General features: G+C 37.7%; 1 protein-coding gene across 1 annotated transcript in view; it reads left to right on the top strand.

Moving 5' to 3' along the window:
- The window catches only part of dpr8 (defective proboscis extension response 8), a 267,234-nt gene that overhangs the window by 54,875 nt on the left and 191,061 nt on the right, over nucleotides 1-21,298 (top strand). Inside the window, exon 2 of the mRNA XM_064700530.1 lies at nucleotides 19,654-19,864. Within this exon, the coding sequence (XP_064556600.1) occupies nucleotides 19,735-19,864 (130 nt within the window). The 5' untranslated portion in view covers nucleotides 19,654-19,734. The remainder of the gene's footprint in view (nucleotides 1-19,653; nucleotides 19,865-21,298) is intronic.

The raw sequence follows: 21,298 nt of genomic DNA on the forward strand, positions 1-21,298 counted from the left end.
TAGCTATATAATTAGATTTTTCTTTATTTACTGTGAGTTTGAATCTTATAAAAACCGCGCACAGCTCTAACGGTTAAATTGAATTAAAGACAAGGCGATATTTCACGACGAGTTCATTTATTGAAGAACAACTTAAGACTAAAAATTCAGTAGAACTTATTTTATGTTGAGAAGCTTATTTCTACGTAAAGACGCGCAGCTGCAATTATCTGAGTGAGGTGTCTATTGCTTTGTGTAACTGTACAAGTGCAGCTGCAATTATCTAAGTAAGTTGTTAATTGCTTTGCTTATCTGTATAAATGCAGCTGCAATTATCTGAATAATGTTTTATTGCTTTGCTTAACTGTATTTATGGTTTTGCAAGCGATAAGCGCTTGCAGATTCGCAGCTGCAATTATGCTGCCTTCTTATATTTGTCAATATAACTGTGCATACGTGCGAATATGCCACTTCCCTTCCCTTATAGAGAAGTCTATGCCTAAGCAGGGACTTATTAGTACAATACAGGTAGTGTTGTTTGGTTAACATTACATTACATTTTGTGGTTTTGCACCTTGGTTTGCATCATTTTACAAAAGTTTAATTGGATTTAATTTTACATATGGTAGGTATAAGTATAATATAATTAGTTATTTTGGAAAATTATATGAACAATGATGTTGTGATATTTATTTTTGTTAATTCAAGAGGTGCGTATAGAGGTGTGAAATCTATTTCTATTTTTTTTATTTATTTTTTTTTTTTGACAATTTGACTTAAGTTTCTAGTTACAATCATTTCTGTTGTTTGTATTGGTATAAAGTTACAAATTGGTATACATTTTTTTATTGTTTGCATTTCATCATTCGTATTACGTCATTTAGCTCATGAATCTAATCGAATTTTGTGCAACGGTCTCTAAATTTTTTTGGAATTCCACTCGATAATTTTCGTCGAGTGTGCCAAAAAGATATTTTTATGCTGAGCCTATTATGTTAAACAGTCCTTGTTTCTGCCTATTTTCTTGGTGTAGGGTTATTCCGGTATTCTATTGCAGTTAATTGTTGTCAAATTAATTATTTTAATTTGTGGGGCATGTGGTGATTAATAGAACTAACATCACTATTGTATTTAATAGACCTGTGGTATTGAGATTTGATTAAATTTCTTTCGTTTTTTAAATTGTGTTTTATAGTAGCGTGTAATTCTATTTCTGTTAGTAATTTGATAATGGTCTGGGTCTGTTTGTTCAATGTTTTTATTAGCTTTAAAAGGGTTTTCTAATTTTCCTTTTTGTCACTGTTAAATTTATTTATTATATTTTCTTTTTTTTCTTGGGTATCTAAATTTGGTTGTCCAGCATATAAGAAAATGTGTGCAGGAGTTTGTCCAGTTGTGTCATGTTTTGTTTTGTGTTTGTAAATGTAAAGAATTGTTTCTATTTTGCTGAGTTTATTTTCTTCGTCATTTAAAGTGTTAATTATTCTGATTTTTTCATTTATTGTTTTAGTCTTTCGATGTCTGCTATTCCTGTTTTTGTTGTATTTAATTGTATTTCTACTCCTTCACTTTCAAGCCATTTTTTTAGTGCTAAGCTGGAAAATGCGCCGTCTCGGTCAGCTTTTAATAATATTGGTTTTCCTAACTGATTAAATGTACGCATTAATGCATTTTTGCATTCTATCCAGTCTTTTGTTTTAATATTTTCAAGAGTAGCGATTTTTGAATAAATGTCCATGCAGCTAAGATAATGTTTGCCTTCAGAAGAATAAATGTCAATTACAAATTTGTCACGATAGTGTTCGGGCTTGGGTGTAATTTTCATTGGCATTTTTGTGTTTCTATGTTCTGATTTTGCTAAGTTGCAAATATGACATTTCTTTATTATGTTTTGTGTTAATATTTGGCTATTAGGGAAATAATAGGTTTCACAAAAAAGTTTATTTGTTTTTTGAATTCCGGGGTGTAGGAGTTTTTCATGGGTTTTCAAAATAAGTTCTTTGAATTCGGCATAGGAGTTAATGTTTTTTAATTGAATGAGACTTCGAAGAATTTTAGTATGGCTAGTGTTAATAATTTCCTTGTGTGCGTTTTGAATTATTTCAAAATCTGCATCACTGTCTATAAATATTGCACTGGTTTTTGTGCAAAAATGGTCTATTAAATATTTTTCGGCTTTATCTTTAGTCATGTTATCGTATGTAATGTGAATTATTAATTTTTTGAAGTAGTTTTCTTTTTTTATGTTTGGAATGCCTTTAGAAAATATAATTTGTCTTTTAAATGTGTTTATTGGTTTCTCTGTAGTGAATATTAAATTACTATTGTCTTCGTCAGCGCTATGTTGTGTTTCTTCTCCGAAATAAGTCTGTTCTATTTTTACTCGTGATAGAGCGTCAGCTATGTGGTTTTCTTTTCCTTTTATATGTTTTATGTCAAAGTCATATTCAGATAATTTAACTCTCCATCGGGTTAATTTTGAATTTGGTTCTTTCATTTTGTACAGCCAACATAATGGTTGATGGTCACTATTGATTTCGAAATGTCGTCCTAGTAGGTAATGTCTAAAAGTTTTTGTTGCCCATACAATGGCTAAAAGCTCTTTTTCTATGGCACTGTAGTTAGTTTCGTGGTCATTGAGAGTTCTGCTAAAAAAACTAATGGGATGTCCGTCTTGAGAGAGTACTGCTCCAAGAGCTACATTACTTGCGTCAGTGGTTAAAACGAATTTACTTTTAAAGTCTGGAATTTTTAGAATTGGGTCATTAGAAATTAGTTGTTTTAATTTTTCAAAAGCTCTAATGTATTCAGGATTTTTAATGTCGATTTTTGAGTCTTTTCTAAGTACTGCTGTCATTGGTTTGGCTATGTCTGCAAAATTTGGAATGAACTTTCTGTAGTAACCGGTTAATCCAAGAAAACCTTTTATTTCTTTGGTTTTTGTGGGAATTGAATATTTCTGAATTGCTTTGATTTTATCAGGATTGGGTTTTATTCCATCCTTAGTTATGACATGTCCTAGGAATGAAGTTTCTTGTTTTAGAAACTCGCATTTATGAAGTTGTAATTTGAGATTTGCTTCAGAAAGCTTCTCGAAAACTAATTGGGGTGATTGCAAATGTTCTTCTAAGGATGTTGAGAATACAATTATATCATCAAGATATACCAGACAATGTTTATTTAGTAACGGTCGTAAAACATTGTTCATGCAACGTTGAAAGGTTGCGGGTGCATTTTTTAATCCAAATGGCATACGAAGATATTCATAGTGGCCATGTTTAGTAGAGAAAGCTGTTTTTTGAATGGAATCTGGATGCATTTCAAGTTGGTGGAATCCTTTTGCAAGGTCAATTGTAGTGAAATAATTGCATCTACCTAGTTTTCCTAAAATCTCGTCCATATTTGGTATTGGGTGCCTATCTCTTATGGTTACTTCATTTAATTTCCTGTAATCAATTACGATTCTGAATTTTTGTTTACCTGAAGCATCTTGCTTTTTCGGTACGATCCATATAGGACTACAATAAGGAGAATTGCTAGGCCTTATGATACCTTGATTAGGCATGTCTTGAATTTGATGTTCAACTTCCTGTTCATATGCTTGTGGATAACTGTATGGTTTTGTATGTAAGGCTGAATTGTGGGTAGTATTTATAATGTGTTTTTCTTGATTACTGAAACTAAGTTGGTCGCCTTCTTTATATTGTATGTGTTGATATTGTTTCAACAAACTGATTAAATTGATTCTTTCTTCTTCATTTAAATGATCTAATCGGTAAGGGCTTGAGTTTGCAGATTCTTGGTTATCGGAAATTTCTCTAATTGGATTTTTAAACTGTTGATTAGTTTCAGGATTTGGTTGGGCTAAGAAGTGGCTCTGATTTGTGATTGGAATATCGTTGGTTAGTTTATACCTTCTATTGTATAAAGTAACAGTTTGGGTTTTATAATCTATAACGGCTTGTGCTTCTGAAAGCATTTTTCTACCAATTAATAGATCATAGTCTGAGGAGAATTGGTGTAGAAGAAATTCATTATTACCCTTGAATAGGTTATTAGAAAGGACGTTAACTTTCTTTGTGATAGTTAAAGGTCCGTTGCTGGTTTGAATGAAACAGTCGGTGTCATAAACTTGTAAATTGAAAACATTTGATGTCATCATATTTACAGTAGATCCTGTATCTATTAAACATTTCAGATTTTGCCTTTATAAGTGATTACTATGTACTATTGGTTTCCAAGGCTGGAAGCTGAAAATTTTCGGCTTGCTCGATTTCTATCTCATTTGGTTGTTCTGTCTCGTGTTCGGCTGATTGTGTGTATGTAAAGTCTGGGCTTTGTGGGTAACTTTCTGCTTGATAATATTGTGGATAATATTCAGGATAAGCAGCGCATTGATTATAGTATTCTTGTTGTATGTAATCATGATAGTTTAGCTCTTCCTGATTTCTAGCTTCATCGTCAATACTCATCTTACTCTGTCCACTTTCTGCAGGTCTAACTCGTTTAGTCGGTTGGTTGGCTACGCCAGAGTTATTGAAAGAGTTTTGTTGTGGGGTTACTTGTCCGAAACGATTGTTGTCGAATTGGGTTTGTCGGAAGTTTGGTCTGGGTGTAAAGTAGGTTGGTCTGATTGGACCAAGTGTTTGTTGCATTGGTTGAGGTGAATAATTATTAGGTTTAAAAGTGTTGTTGTTAGTATAGTTGGGTGATGGTTGATGATATGGTTGTTGAATGTAAGGTTGATGGGGTCGATATGGGACATAGGGTTGATTTGGTTGAAGAAAAGTGGGGAATCTTTGAATATTTGGGTTTGGTTGATACAATGGCTTCAAATATTTTTCTTGTTTTACTTTATTTGGGGTTGGATTAAGACAGGGTTCGTTATAAAGATTTTTTTCTTGCAAAATATTAATTAGGGATCTTAAATCGGGAATTTCGCAATTTATAATTCGAATGCAAATGTTTGTGGGTAATTTTTGAATAAGGTCGTCAATGCTAGTTTTGATTAGTCGCGCATACAATGTTTTTTCGTCAATGTTATTTTCTAGTTCTAGCTTACTCATTAGTGTCTGCCTACGGTGTTCTACTTCTTCCAGAAAAGCTCGCACGTTGCCTTTAAACGGGGTGCTCCTGAATTCCTCCAGTAGGATGTGGTTCTTAGTTTGCGTCTTGTAGTTCAGTATTAGTTGCTTCCGAAGATCCGTCCAGGTCATCAAGTTGCTTACGCCAAGGGATAACATCACTTCACTGCTGATGCAGCGTTCCACAATTCCAAAAAGAATTGACCTCTGCCTTGCATCGTTGGTGGTGTAGAGGGCCAAAATGTAGTCGATCCGGTTGATGAACGTGTACAAAGCGTTCTTATCTCCAGTGAACTTCTCAACGTTTTTAGGTTGGTTGATCACTTGTGCCATGTTGGCATCGGTCAGGGGTGTTATTGCGTTGCCTTCCATTATACATTTTTTGTTTTTTTTATTTAATTATTTTTTATTTACTTGGTTTTATTTTTAATTTTTCTTATCTCTTAGTTTTTGTTGTTTCACTTCAGCTTCTCTTATTATACCCTTGCAGAGGGTATTATAATTTTGTCGTGAAATGTGTAACGCATAGAAGGAGACATCTCCGACCCCATAAAGTATATATATTCTTGATCAGTATCAACAGCCGAGTTGATATAGCCATGTCCGTCTGTCCGTCTGTCTGTTTCTATGCGAACTAGTCTCTCAGTTTTAAAGCTATCCTTATGAAACTTTGTAGAAGATCGGTCGAAAAGTAGGTTCTTGTATGAAAAACATTTTTGTTTATAAAGTTATCTTTACTAAACTTGGTATTTATTAGTTTTACTACGTTCCCCATATATATGCAAAATCCTATTAAGATCGGACAACTATATCATATAGCTGCCATAGGAACGATCGGTCGAAAATTAAGTTTTTGTATGGAAAATTTGTATGTGTTTCAAGATATCTTGACCAAACTCGGTACTTATTAGTTTTACTAAGCTCCCCATATATATGCAAAATTCTATTCAGATCAGGCAACTATATCATATAGCTGCCATAGGAACGATCGGTCGAAAATTAAGTTTTTGTATGGAAAATTTTTATGTTTTTCAAGATATCTTGACCAAACTCGGTATTTATTAGTTTTACTACGCTCCCCATATATATGCAAAATCCTATTAAGATCGGACCACTATATCATATAGCTGCCATAGGAAAGATCGGTCGAAAATTAAGTTTTTGTATGGAAAATTTTTATGTGTTTCAAGATATCTTGACCAAACTCGGCATTTATTAGTTTTACTATGCTCCCTCCACTTATGCAAAATCTTATTCACATCGGGCTACTATATCATATAGCCGCCATAGGAACGATCGGTCGAAAATTAAGTTGTTGTACGGAAACCTGTTTTGTTTTTCATGATATCTTAACCATACTCGGCATTAACTATTTTCCCTGTGCTTCTTAGATACGGGCAAAGCACTATAAGCATTTTGAAAAGGTTGGGTCTGCAAGGGTATTAAATCTTCGGTGTGCCGAAGATAGCACTTCTTTCTCGTTTTAGGTTCAGTTTCTTTTAGTTGTTGATTATATTTTTATTGTATTCACTTAATATGTTAACTTATAGTTTAAAATGTTTGATTGGTTTGCACAGATAGCACTTTCGAATCTTTTGAGATAACCAGAAGTTTCTGGAATTATTTTCTCTTCGAATTCTATCGCGTCTTCTTGAATTGTTTTTCAAGTTTTTTGCACAATCCGCGGCTTTGACAATATGCGAATTTTGGTGTACACGTCACTGTCGAGGTTTAATAAAAACTTGACGCGATATTGACCGTCGCTTGGGTTGCCTTCGCGTTGGTTGTTTTAGCGGATAACAGTAAACGGGACACAAGAATTAATAACTTAGCTATTGCATCAGGATCCATAACTTATTGTTATCCTACCGGCTGCGCCAATTAGATTTTTCTTTATTTACTGTGATTTTGAATCTTATAAAAACCGCGCACAGCTCTAACGGTTAAATTGAATTAAAGACAAGGCGATATTTCACGACGAGTTCATTTATTGAAGAACAACTTAAGACTAAAAATTCAGTAGAACTTATTTTATGTTGAGAAGCTTATTTCTACGTAAAGACGCGCAGCTGCAATTATCTGAGTGAGGTGTCTATTGCTTTGTGTAACTGTACAAGTGCAGCTGCAATTATCTAAGTAAGTTGTTAATTGCTTTGCTTATCTGTATGGATGCAGCTGCAATTATCTGAATAATGTTTTATTGCTTTGCTTAACTGTATTTATGGTTTTGCAAGCGATAAGCGCTTGCAGATTCGCAGCTGCAATTATGCTGCCTTCTTATATTTGTCACTATAACTGTGCATACAGGCGAATATGCCACTATATATATACTGAGCAAACCGCAAGTTTGGATTGTTGCAGGTGAGCTTTAGCAGATGAATTGCAGAGCGTTGTGTAGTCGCTGATTTTGATGTAGGTGCACTAACTTGCAAGGCTCTGCTCTGAAAGACCAGGTATATTGCTGGAGTTGCTAGACTACGCCATAAAAATCAGCTCGGAATCGAAACTTGTCCATAAACTGTGTTTTGTAGCGTAAGTTTTTTTGGGCAAACGTGTGTGTGTTGCGTCCTTTTGCTGAGCGCGGCAGTCAGGCACTGTCTAGCCGAGCGTGTTTGCGTATGTGTGTACAAAAAGGGACAATTTTGGCTCACTAGTGTAGAGATCTGCGTTACTCCAAAAGAGTATGTATTTTGTATATATATTCTAACGAAATTATATATGAATGGAAATTCTACATACAATTTACACACCAACCATCAAGCGACTAAACTACAAAACAGACACAGAAAATTGCGCTTGCTTCTACAGACACCTATTGAGTAGCCAAACAGTTTCAATCTCCACGTCGAAAAGCGCTGACGTGTGAAATAATGTATGTACAATTTTTAATTAATTGCTTAACTTAATGTATTCTATTGTTAGAAAGATCGCCAAAACCCAAAATGTACCATAATACATTAGGACCAAGGCAAGAGTTTAACCGTTGCGCAGCAATGGCCTTGATTTTATCTCAGATCGTTAAGCGCTACTGTGCTGCAGATTTCGTAGGCTAAGATCATGAAGTCGGTGGACGGTCACATTGACCTGAATCAAGGCGGAAACAGCAGGATTCTTCTTCAGGATACCACGATTGTTAACGTATCGTGCATTGATCAACGAGGTGAAGTCATCGTAGGTCCCTAGATATGTTCCTGTTTTCAGCTGGCTGATGCTATTGTTATCTTCGCCTGCCTGCGTCCACCAGCGGTACCGGTTCTAGATGTCCAGGGCGGATGGCACAGTTTGCAACGGTTCCAGACACCAGCTGTTGAGCGCAAGTTTGGATCAGCAGTCTCTTGCAGAAAGTGGTACTCACTGCGGCATCGCATTCACCGATGCCGACGGTCTGCGAACGACAATCGGCATTTGAAATCGGCATCGGTATTTTGAAAGGCTTTTTTACCGGATACTCCTAAAATTTTTGCTACTCTTACAGTGGTGAGGTGCTCACTTGCCTGTTCTATGATATTTACGCTGTCTTAAATAAGAAGGCTGATTATGTTTATTTCTGTTTTCGTTATGTGACTTCGCTTGTTGTGTCTGGAGCTTAGTATTTATCTCGATCTGTCTGTTTTCTCATTACTTGCCCCTGCCTGAACCTAATCTGTTCCCAGTCGTCAAAGTCAGGAGTGTTGGCTATTACTTGCATATGCTTTCCCAGTATGTCTGTGGTGGACCTTCGCAGTGGCTATTAAAGTTTCTATATGTCCGAAGTCTGTGTTGAGTAATTTTTATACCCTGAACCCATTAAAAATGTGTAAAAGGGTACAATATATTTGTGCAAATGTGTGTAACAGGTAGAAGGAAGCATCTCCGACCCCATAAAATATATATATTCTTGATCAGCATCTGTAGCCGAGTCGATCTTGCCATGTCCGTCTGTCAATCCGTCCGTCCGTCCATATTAAACGTACCTCAAATGTAAGCCATATTCCTATAATCACAGGATAAGTAAAGTAAGCAGGTCGCAATAACGAATTGTTTCAATGTTTTAATTGTTAGAACTTCGGACATACGCGGAACTATATCCTTAAAAAGCCAGTATGTGGCAAGTGCGCGAGCGATCTCCTTACCAACTCCGTCTCTTGTGAGTTGAGGTTGAGTGACAACAACACATGCGTTAACTGTGATGGGGACCACATAGCTAGTTTCAAGGGCTACCAAGTCAGAATGAAAAAAAAAAAAAGTAAATCAATGACGTAATGCCCTTTCATATAAGCCTTTCTCTTTTTTTAAGCCCTAAACCCATTGAAAATGGGTAAAAAGGGTATATTGTATTTGTGCAAATGTATGTAGCAGGCAGAAGGAAGCATCTCCGACTCCATAAAGTATATATATTCTTGATCAGCATCAACAGCCGAGTCGATTTAGCCATGTCCGTCTGTCGGTCAGTCCGTCTGTCCGTCGGTTCGTCCGTCCGTCTGTCCGTATGTATGAACGCAAGGATCTCAGAACCTATAAGAGCTATAGACTTGAAGCTGAAGGTCCTCCTGGTACCCGCGCAGATCGAGTTTGTTTCCGATATTCGATAACTTGCCCCGTTTCCAAGTAATCGATCAAAATCGATATCGAAAACCTGTTCTTTGAGCAATTTTGGTAAATAATAAGAGCTAGAGTCACCAAACTTGACATGTAGATTCTAGAATAGTATATATATGTCAAGTATCTTTCATTTTATAGCTATCGCCACTTTCCCGCTACCACCACAAAGCTATAAATCATGTAAGTAAGCCAACTTGTATTGCCTATTCAATTAAGCCACAATTTAAATGCAAATGTCATTTTGAGAATATACGAATATTTTATAGTACAATAAGATATACTACTGAAATTTTCATCAAGATCGGTTAAAAAACATGAAAGAAAATGTGTTTTGGCCAGCAAACACGTGCAGCAGCAAGCGCAAATTCCAAGAATTTCTGTGTGCATGTACACACACACATTCATGGGCGTCTTCTCTGAATTCCATCACATCATTGCAATTGCGATTGTACTGTTTTCTGTGCTGCTACTTTAATTCGCTTTTGTCTCATCAAGACTTAATTATTGGTGTGGTTATTGAGTAGAGGCGAACCCTACCCAGGTACGAGTTCGAACCCTGCCGAGGGGACTTTTTTTTTTTTTTTGGCTGGTGTGGTTGTTGCGTTGAGCGGCAGCAATTAATACGGTCAGTTGCGAGCAAATGCGCGCGTATCGCGATCTGCATTTGGTGTATATAAGAATAAGAAGGTTCAGGGTATCCCCTACTTGGGAGCTCCCGACTAGAACCTCTTACTTGTTTACTAATAATATGTGTGAGGCATACTCTGAATCGCTCGGACGTATGGTTCCGGCTACTAGGTCTACCATTTTTTGGAGCTTGTCTTTTACCGTGTATGAGAGCCGTCTTGGTGAGCAACTAAAAGGCTTAAAGTTTTCTAACGATATTTTTATTTCACATTTAACGATTGGATTATTTGGCTTCTTTGCGTTCACATACGTTTTCTCGAACATTTTTATGAATCGACATTTCATATCATAGCTATAATTTTGCCCACCGTTGTAATCAGGAAATTAATCATCCACTATATTTATGCAAAACATATCTTTGTCAAACTTCTCTTTCATAACTTCATTTAAAACATGCTCGCTCTTAGCTTTTCTTCTATAGTTGTCATTTAAATATTCTCTTAAAATATTCGTCTGTCGCATTATTCGATGACTTATTTGTATTAACTGTTTCGCTGTGCATTGTTTGCTTAATAATCTTCTGATCGCTTAACAGTCGCTCACTAACAGGTGCATCCCTAACTAATTGCTCGCTAACAGTTTGATCGCTTAACAGTTGCTCAATAGCAGTCGGATTGCCTAACCGCTGTAACCTAACAGTCTGTGCTCTTAACAGTTTCCCACTAACAGTCTGGCCTCTCAACAGTTTCTCACTAATAGTCTGGTCTCTTAACAGTTGCTTACTAACAGTCTGATTGCTTAACAGTTGCTGTTTATTGCAACCTTCCTGTATTTCCTTATTTATCTCTTCTGTTTCCTTCGCCTCAACCAGGCTTAGGGTGTCTAGATTTATGCTCAGACCACATGCACTCTTGAAATCCCTGCCCAGTACTACATTATGACTCATGGACTCATCGGCAACAACAATTAATGCAAAATAAATTTTTGTTGATTCTTTGAAAACATAGCACGACGTTTTTCCAATTACATTAAGTTGGCTTTTATTTAGTCCAAAATATATGTTGACATCTGAATCTAATGGGACTGCACTGAAGTATATTTTTAAACTCCTTACGTACTTGTTGTCGCTCTCGCTTGCGCTCTTTTTAATTACACATTGAGCTACAAAATTGCTCATTGAGCCGCATGCGTAACAAGATCCAGGGACTGTCTTTGCTTTGCGACAATCCTTCATAAAATGACCTCGGGAGTTGCAGTTTCTGCAACGTAGGTGATTGTTGACCAACCCCGTTGTTGATGTCATCCTGGGTTTGCTTACCCGCTTTTGCCTTGGAACTATGTTGGCAAACGCCTGACGCATCTGCTCAGGATTAGCGAAACACTGTATCCGGGCTTGGTCGCGCAACGTCTCCGCCGGAACTCCCTCAATGATTTGTTCTAAAAGTTCGCCTTCGTCCATATTGATGGTCTGGGCTAGCATCATCTTTTCATCAAAATTAACAGCAAATTTTTCTTGTGTTTGCCAATTGCGTTGCTCGAATTTGCGTCGCATGTCTGATTTTGAAATTTTTTCTTTGAAAGCCACGATCAGCTGCTTGCTTAATATTCCTATTGGCATGTAACCAGTGTTGCGCTTTTCCTATCAGCTTCGTAGTAAACAGCATGCGCAAGTAATTGTCGTCCAGATTGTAGATTCGTGCAATGTTTTTAATTTGATTGACCCAAATGCGTGCAGAACCTTTTATATAGAATTCTAACGTTGCCTTTTTCGCGAGGGCGATTGTTGCAGCTGATCCGTGATTCGTTGCAGTTTTTTCGCTTTCACGCGATTGTAGAGTTTCTGCAGCTGCTTCACTGCTAACGCTTCCGTCTCTGTCTCGACATTCGTTGTTGGCAACGCCGTTATCGCTGTCTCTGCTTTAACTTTCGTTGCTGGCGCCGCCGTTGTCTCCGACACTGCCGTTTGCCGTTACGTTTTGCTGCCGAACTTGCTGCAACGTAATTTTGCTCGCATTTACTTCGCCTTGTAGTTGCTTTATTACTTCTATCAGTTCGCATATATGTAAATTATTATGGGCTACTGCTTGTTGCTGCGCCGTCATGGCTCCGATCTGGCTGATTTTTCGTATTTTTCTGCTGCACGACATCTATGCTGTTGCTCCTCGGTCGTGCCTGTCTGTTCCCAAGATTAGCTGATTCCAGCATATCCACATCGTCGGCATCTTAACCTGGGGCACTGCCGCGTACACTCGGTGGGAACGTGTTTAGACGAGCAATCAGTTCCGCCTTGCTTCCTGTTGTCGGTGCTCCTAAGACAGATAGCCAATTTTCCAATTGGATGACAGTGAAAATGTTCAAATCCATTTTTTTTCGCTACGTTAAACCACTTCTGAAACTGTTCGATCGCGACTGACCCCGCGCTCATTTTATGCTTATAGACTAAAGGAGATTAGACAATAAGTTTGGGCATGTATAAGCGAGACAAGGAGTGATTAGACTTGTCGAGCTCTTCTTACAAGAATTAGAATTCAAGAGGAATGGTAGAGTTCAGCGCACTCAAGGCAAACGGGAGATTGTTGTCTAAATGGCCTTGACTATGTGTCTGTCTTTATGTATGTCTGTAAATTCATGTATTTATCTTACTACACAGGAAAGGGTTTAACGCTTTCACACAAGCAAAACAAGCATACCAATGTGAGTTCCAGACAAACATATCCCGGCTGCAGTTGTCCAAAACGGCTTTTCTTATGCTGACATGGCAAGGTCAGGTAACGTAATATATAAAAAGACTGCGGAGAAAAGACAGCCACAACAAAGGAAGCGTAGGGGATGCTCAAAAGAAGAAACAGATGATCGAGAATCAGTATAAAGTTCCACTCATTAGAAAAATCAATTCGGGAATTTGAGAATGGATCAAATGTTCAAAGTATTACTGGAGACGATAGAAGCAAACAAAGCTTGTCGTGACCTGGTTCAGCATCACACCTTTTTAAAATCCTAATGAGTAATCCGCATTTAAAAATCGGATTCTGGAACGCACGAGCTTTACTTAAGAGCAATGATAAATTTAGGATTTCCTTGACATAAAGCTTGTAACTGTAATGCTTGTAAACAGACAACAGACACAGGCATCCTGGACTGAAAACGTATTTCCCCGTCATTTTCAGAATTGCTAGTGTGAACGTGCAGACGAGCTCTGGAACCATCTAAGGAATCATGGACCAAGGCGAACTTTGAATATATATTGATTACTTCGGGCAACAATTACATTGCAGGTGGAGACTTCAATGCTAAACATCCATGGTGGGGCAACGTGAGCACGTGTCCTCGAAGAAAACGCTTACAGGAAGCCATAACCAGGTGCTCATGCAAAGTCCTGGCAGCAGGATACCCAATTTTATTCGTACAACACCCAGCTCACTCATTCTGCGCTGGACTTTTTCATAATCAACGGGATTGCTTGGGATAGGCTCACAGTTTAATCGCGATATGAACTCTCCTTGGATCACTTTCCCATACTGGCAATAATGCCCCACACACCTCAATTCAAGTTTTGTAGGCAACGACTCCTCCCAACTGGATCCTCTGTTGAAACGTTAGAGCTGAGCTGGACAGAAGAATAAACCTTAACATGGAGATAAGCGTTCCGGAGGAAATTGGGGATGCCATCTCCGTGTTCATGGAAAGCATAAGGCAAGCAGCAATTTGCGCTTCGCCTCAGACGCCTAAGAATCAACGAAGGGATGTGCAGCTGTCGACTACAGCTAGTGCTCTACTTTGCTTAAAGAGGAGATTCAAAAGGGAATTAATTAGAAAGGTGATGTACGTGTTCATCAAATCTACAAAAGGCTCGCAAACCGTTTGCAAAATGTCCTAAATAGGTAGAAGCAGTTCCAAATTGATCGACTTCTGGATGACGCAGGTGCATCAACAAACTATTCACTCTGGAAACTGACAAGCAGATTTGAGAAACAAGTTACCCCGAAGACTCCAATCAAGGATCCATCAGATGCCTGCTGCTATACTAGTCAGCAGAAAACCGAAACCTTCGCAAATAGTCTGGAGAGCTGGTTTAAGCCAATTAACCTCACATCCGAACGCAAAAGAAACAAGGTCAAGGAATCGCTGGAAACCCCTTCTTTAATGTATAATAAGAATATAAATCGTATTTCTACTACAGCGCTGCTCTTCATAGTTTTTTTGTTTAACAGCATTCTATGATTAGGACACTTTCCAAAGATCTGAAAGTCTGCACTGGACACGATGATCCTTAAGCCAGAGAGGCAGCTAACAGACGTAGACGCGTACAGACCAATCAATCTCCACCCTTACCTCGCGAAAATGTTGGAAAGGGTTATACTAGCGTGACACATCTGTCTGTCCGTCCGTCCTTCTGTCCGTCCGTCCGTCTGTCCGTCCGTATGTATGAACGCAAGGATCTCAGAACCTATAAGAGCTAGAGACTTGAAATTTTAGCTGTAGGTCCTGCCCGCGCAGATCGAGTTTGTTTCCAATATTCGATAACTTTCCCCGTTCCCAAGTAATCGATAAAAATCGATATCGAAATCCTGTTTTTTGAGCAAATCTCGTAAGTTTAAAGAGCTAGAGTCACCAAACTTGACATGTAGCTTCTAGAATAGTATATATATATATATCAAGTATCTTTAATTGTATAGCTATCGCCACCTCCCCGCTACCACATAAATCATGTAAATAAACCAATTTGTATTGCCCACCAATTTTAATGCAATTGGAATTTCGAGAATATAAAAATATTCTATAGGATCCGATGTTGAAAATTTAATCAAGATCGGTTAGGAAACACAGAAGTTATTAAAGAAAATGTGTGGTTATATATATATATATATATATATATATATATATTCGCGCTAGCTAGCGCAAATTGCAAGAATTTCTGTATACATGTACATAAACACATTCATACGCGTCCCTGTTGAATTTTATCAACAGCATTGCAATTGCGAATGTAATGTTTTCTGTGCTGCTATTTTAATCCGTTTTTGCTCATTAAGAATCAATTGTTGGTGTGGCTGTTGGGCAGAGGCGGTTGCAGGTATGGGAGCCTGTTACGCGTTCGAGTCCTATCCAGGGGACTATTTTTTTTTATTTGTTAATTTTTTATTTGCATTTGGTGTTGGTAAAAGAGGGTTAAGGGGATCCCATAATCGGGAGCTCCCGACTATAGCCTCTTACTTGTTTAACATACTGAATTAGGCTTAGGATATTTTAGAATGAAATTTTAAAAAACTAAATTTTAATAATACTTTTATTTGGGCTATTTCCATTATATAAATAATTGTAACATTGATGGAATGTGCATTAATTGATTCGCGGGTTCTATTATTCCAATCCGATAACATTAGGAATTCGAGTTCTGAAATAATTATCATATTTCGTGAAAGCGTGAAAACAGATGTTCTATATGTATTTGTTTTGTTATTACATTTTTTACTAAAATGCTTAGAACAAATTTAGTTAGTTAGCAAGTTTAGATTTCTCGAAGTCATCAAAATCTGGGGTCCTGGCTACAATTTTTAAAGCGGTGCCTAATAAATTAATGCTTCTAACATGTTGGTGATAGATATGCCATCTTAAATTGTCCATGTGGATCGCCGTATCTTTTATTAAGACTGTTGCATTCAAGACTGATACATTTTTTTCCATGAACAAAAAATTTGTTTCCAGGCCGTTTGTTTACTATTACAAGCCCTTTGTCTCCCTTTTTGAACTGTCAACATTGTCTTACTCCATTTAACCATTTTATTTGGAGCTGATGTGCTTTATCTTAAATTACTACGTGTAGTTCTGGGAAAGATGAGTAAATTTTATCAATCAAACGCTGTCCGTGACCGACTGAACAGTTTTGTTGCCTGGAGTATCGTCTCAAATTTGTCTGAGATTTTTTTCTTTGAGCCGCTAGACATTTCGTAATGTCGCCGAGAGTGCTATGGAATCTTTCTAGCTGACCATTTGATGTACAATGGATTGGTGGTGCGTTAATAATTTGGACGTTATATTTATTGCTTAAGAGTGATTTTATTGCTTCGGGTTTTATGGAAGGTTAGTTGTCACAGTATATTGTTTTGGAGTAGCGGTAAATCATTAGCTGCATAATTGCTAATAGACAATAGCAAAGGTAAGGAAATATTTCTTTTTAGTCGAATATACATCGATATGTAGCATTTGGCAAACTTTACAATTTGCAAAAACTTCGATTACCAGTTTGGTTAGTTTTGGGAAAAAAATAGTCTTGTAGAATTTGTTTTACATATTCCTGGGCGGCCCTATGGGCCCTATTGTGTTCGAAAACAACTGACTGGAACGTCAAATTGACCTCAGAATTGCGACCATAGACAGCCAAGTCGGAGCATTCTAAAACCGCTTACAGCGACACTGCAGCCGGGTAGCCAAAGACCTCGTGGGGAGGTGTTACGTAACAGCCTTATTCAAATAGGCCGCTTGTCCACGATAAAGCCTGAGGACCCAACCAGGCTTTGCAAAACATCATCTAAGCTAACTGCGTTGTCATACAAATTTAACCTTTTTTAATTCTATACAACAATTGGTTTAAAAAAAAAAACATTTTTAGACGCATTAACCTCCTTAAGCTTCTCGAATGCCTGACACTGACTTTTGTCAAAGTTGGCTGGTAATAACATTTAATATCCGGCGCTTACCTTGCCATTTTCAAAAATCTGCAGTAACTTGCCATCCCAAGGAATGACCGGACATTGAACAGTGTGGATGTTCGTAATTACGAATTGCTTCCACTTTGTTAGGGCATGTTTTTATACCTCCACGTGAAAGGACGAAACCTATGTATTCAACGCTATCTTAAAAAAAAAGAGATTTTCGCGGGAAACCCTCGTGTTGGCTTCGTAAAATTTATTTAAGACCCATGCGATGCATCTGACATGGTTATCTATGTTTTCCATAAAGATAATTTTCTTGTCGTCGTAAACGTATCATAATCCGATTTGTTATTGAGCACATCGTCAATGGCTCTCTGAAAACTACTGGGTGCATTCTTCAATCCAAAAGGTAGTCTGCATATTCATACTTCCTATTTCCTTCAGAAAAAGCCGTTTTCCCTGTCGATTTCCGCTAGTAAGATCTGATGAGAACTGTATTTTATATTTTGGATCGTAAAATATTTGGCTTTGCCTACTTTTGACATTTTGACTACATTGGTTAAAGGTATTTGTCGCTCATAAGTTGAGTTTTCTGAAATCTATTAATAAACGTTTTTCGGAATTCCCTCTTTCATCACCAAACGGTGATGTTATAGGATATTGTATTTTAACAAAGCTTGTGTTTCTAAATTTACAAAGTCTGATACGCCCATTGGATAGGGGTATAACTTTGAATATATGGACTCTTCATTTTCTTTCCGAATACTATGTTGTACTAATGTTGTATCGGAGTGCCTTATTTGGTTCTGTTAACATTAGTTGGAATTTTTCTATTACCTCCTTAAATACCACTACATCCTCAACCTTCATAAAATTCACGGTTGACTATTTTAAAAATTGAATTATTTTGGCTGTGAGCTCGTAGATTCTTGTTTTTGAAGTCGAGTAAAACGTCAAGCCCGATTATTCTATTAAACGTTGTAAGGTGTGATAATAAGATTAATGACATATTTGGGTTTAAGAGGTGCACCACACAATTTTGGGTTATGGCATTATAGCCATCGTGTAGGTCATCCGGAGTGCGGATGTCTGCCGTGTACAAGTTGTAGAGAAAGGGGCCCAGTACGCTGCCTTGAGGGACACCCGCCTTCATTTTGCGAACAGGAGAGATTGCTGCTCTAACTTTGACTTCGATCGGCCTGTCGGTCGAAGGCCTGCTTAACGTCTACAAAGACCCCATAGCAGAAGTCTTTGTCGTCGTAAGCCTTAAAAATATGGTTTATCACTCTGTGAACCTGTTCAACAGCGCCATGCCCTCCCCTGAACCCAAATGGGAGATCAGGAAGGATGGCCATGTGATCCATAGGCCTTGCAAGTCGGGCGACAATCAGTCTTTCCCAGGCCTTCGACAAGGAAGGCAGGAGACTGATCGGCCGATATGACTCAGGGTCATATTCCGGCTTGCCCGACTTATGGATCATATGGATCCTTGCTAACTTCCACTCGCGAACCTTTGCGTTGATGATTTTCTCTCTGTGGCGGACCACTTTGTTTGTTTTGAGTTGGTCTGTCTGAAATTAGATGAGGTGTCGACGCCCATTGTCTGGACTTGCTTGGGTGGGAATCTCTGCCTTTTATTAAGGTGAAAATTTTTGCCTTGTTGGTTGTTGGTTGGTATCAAGAGTCTGTTGTTTTATTTTTGTCCTTCTCTATTATCTTTGTTCAGATTTTTTGACCCTCTTCTCAAGACTTCAGGAAAAGTTGATTGCGAATATACATCGCTTGTAGTTATCTTCAACCTGCTGAGATAATGCTAAAGCGGAAAAAAGATTAGACGGTCCTTTGGAGAAAATATCATCGCTTAACGACATTCTAGTTCCTGAAACAATATAAACGTAGCCCGACGTAAACGTAGCAGATACACTGCTGTCGTAGGTCATGATTGTCTTGTTTTTTTTTTTAGCATAGGTAGCTTATTCTCTACTTCGTCGTAGTATCGCAGTAGAATCATATTTCATTGACGGAGTGTTGTCTTTCTGGCTCATTAAGATATATCTGTCGTTTGTCCGCGTATATAAACTGAACAAATAAAATTTAAAATAATAGGCAATAAAGCTACTTCTCCAAAAGGTTTTATTGTTTCTCTAGCCTATCTATAATTCGCCACTTTGACTCAGCTAATTCTCCATCGTCTGGAAGTGCGCGAACAGAATCATGCTTCACAAATCCGAATAGCCTCCTGATATTCTGAATTGCAGTTTGCCTTCATGCTCAGTCATGGCACCTCTCATCAGCTGCACCGAGTCTACAACTTTGTCCCAAAGGACGAACATTATGATAAAAACATTTCTTTCTAATAGGACATTTGATGTGATCTAAAAAGGCCTTGCATCCACAAAGAAGATGATTGGAGCAGAAGTACTTCAAGGAAGCTTATAAGAACCGAAACAATATAACCTCTTCATCAGAGATATGACATGTTATCAGCAACGGACGACCCTCAGGAGTACTTAAAGCGATTCGAAAATTGTTCATGGCGGTGGTGTAGCTCAATAAATCTTGAGAAATATGCCTACGTCATGTACGCTTTTAGGAAGGACACGTGTCCTAGTATGTTCCTTCAACTTCCTTAAAGCTAAAGCTACACTACATTTATGTGAAGAGTAAATCAAACCAGCATATTGATCAAATTATTAATATCACCTTTATTTTTATCTTTGCTTTTACAGGTATCCTGGGTCCGGCATCGGGATATACATCTCCTAACCGTTGGTCGTTATACGTATACATCAGACCAGCGATTTGAAGCAATGCACTCGCCACATGCCGAGGACTGGACCCTTCGTATACGTTATGCCCAGCGCAAGGATTCAGGCATATACGAATGTCAGATCTCCACGACACCACCAATTGGTCATTCCGTCTATTTGAATATTGTGGGTGAGTAGTGAATTAGTTAACGTACTTTCAGAATTGATAATGATTCGGATAAAAGCTACTGACAAGATACTCAGTTTTAAAGGTTTCGCGAAACTTTGAATAGCTCCGTTTTTTTGTTGCAGGACAGATAAGAATATCACATAGGAGCTATCAGTCAAATATTAAGTTATGGTGTTAAATATGTATTTGTTTCTCAAAACATTTGAATTCAACATTGACTAGTTATACTATGCTCCTTTAATATGAGAAAGCTCTTATGGGAACAGTCAGTCGAATCAGTTACTCTTTTCGCAATACTTATCACTGTTTAGTTGAATTGGGGGTATAAGATTTGGTGGGTAACGTTTCAGATTTAAACTCAATCCCGAGGATCTTTATTTTACTTAATCAAATTTTCCGCCGATCAGTTAAAAACTTAATTTCAATTTCCAACTTAAGCAACTTTAAACTATAAATTGGTGGAAAACGGTTGAATGAAAGTTTTTTGTTTACCATTCGATCGGCAAACTCAGTGTTAAAGATCTTATATGGGTTTCAAACTTTTCGCAAAATCCACACATCTTCAAAGGTTGTATGAACGAATGTTTTTTTTGTAGTTTAAGCTTCACATCACGGGTCCAAAATAGGCAGAGCAACGTTGAGTCAAACTTTTGGTGCTTTATATGATGAACTTGAAATATCTATGCAAATATCAACATAAGAAGTGGAGCACATTTGGTGTCTAAATAACAGGGTTCAGGGTATCCCCTAGTCGGGAGCTCACGAATAGAGCCTCCTACTTGTTATAATTCAATCGAAAATTAAATTGAGCTTGTGAAAATTGTCATTTACAAATTTCGTTAATAGTCTTGGTTCTATTATCAATTTAACAGTAATGTGCTTCCACTATTATGCTTGCGACTACTAGGAAGGCCGGTGATTCCACGGCGACCGACTTGAAAACAATAATTGTAATAGAGTTTACATCGGCAAAACTAAATGCAAACTAAGAACAAGTAAGAGGCTTACGAAGAAAACAATACAATCGCAATTGCAATGCTGTTGATAGAATTAAAAGAAGACGCGCATGAATGTGTGTGTGTACATGTATACAGAAATTCTTGCAATTTGCGACTGCAAGTAATGCGGTCAGTTGCGAGTTCGAACCCTGTCAAGGGAACTTTTTTTTTAAATTTATTTTTATTACTACTAAAGCAAATGCGCGCGTAGCGCGAGCTGCATTTGGTGTTGGAATAAGAGGGTTCAGGGTACCTGTTAGTCGGGAACCCCAGTCTAGAACCTCTTACTTGTTATACCCTGTTCCCATTGAAAATGGGTAAAAGGTATAATGTATTTGCGCAAATGTATGTAACAGGCGGAAGTAACAATCTCCGACCCCATAAAGTATATTTATTCTTGATCAGCATCAAAAGCCGAGTCGATCTAGCCATGTCC

Source organism: Drosophila montana, unplaced genomic scaffold (assembly GCF_035044405.1).
Source record: "Drosophila montana isolate Dmon_TW-CO22-7 unplaced genomic scaffold, ASM3504440v1 contig_1783_1, whole genome shotgun sequence".
In the NCBI taxonomy this organism is placed as follows: Eukaryota; Metazoa; Arthropoda; class Insecta; order Diptera; family Drosophilidae; genus Drosophila; species Drosophila montana.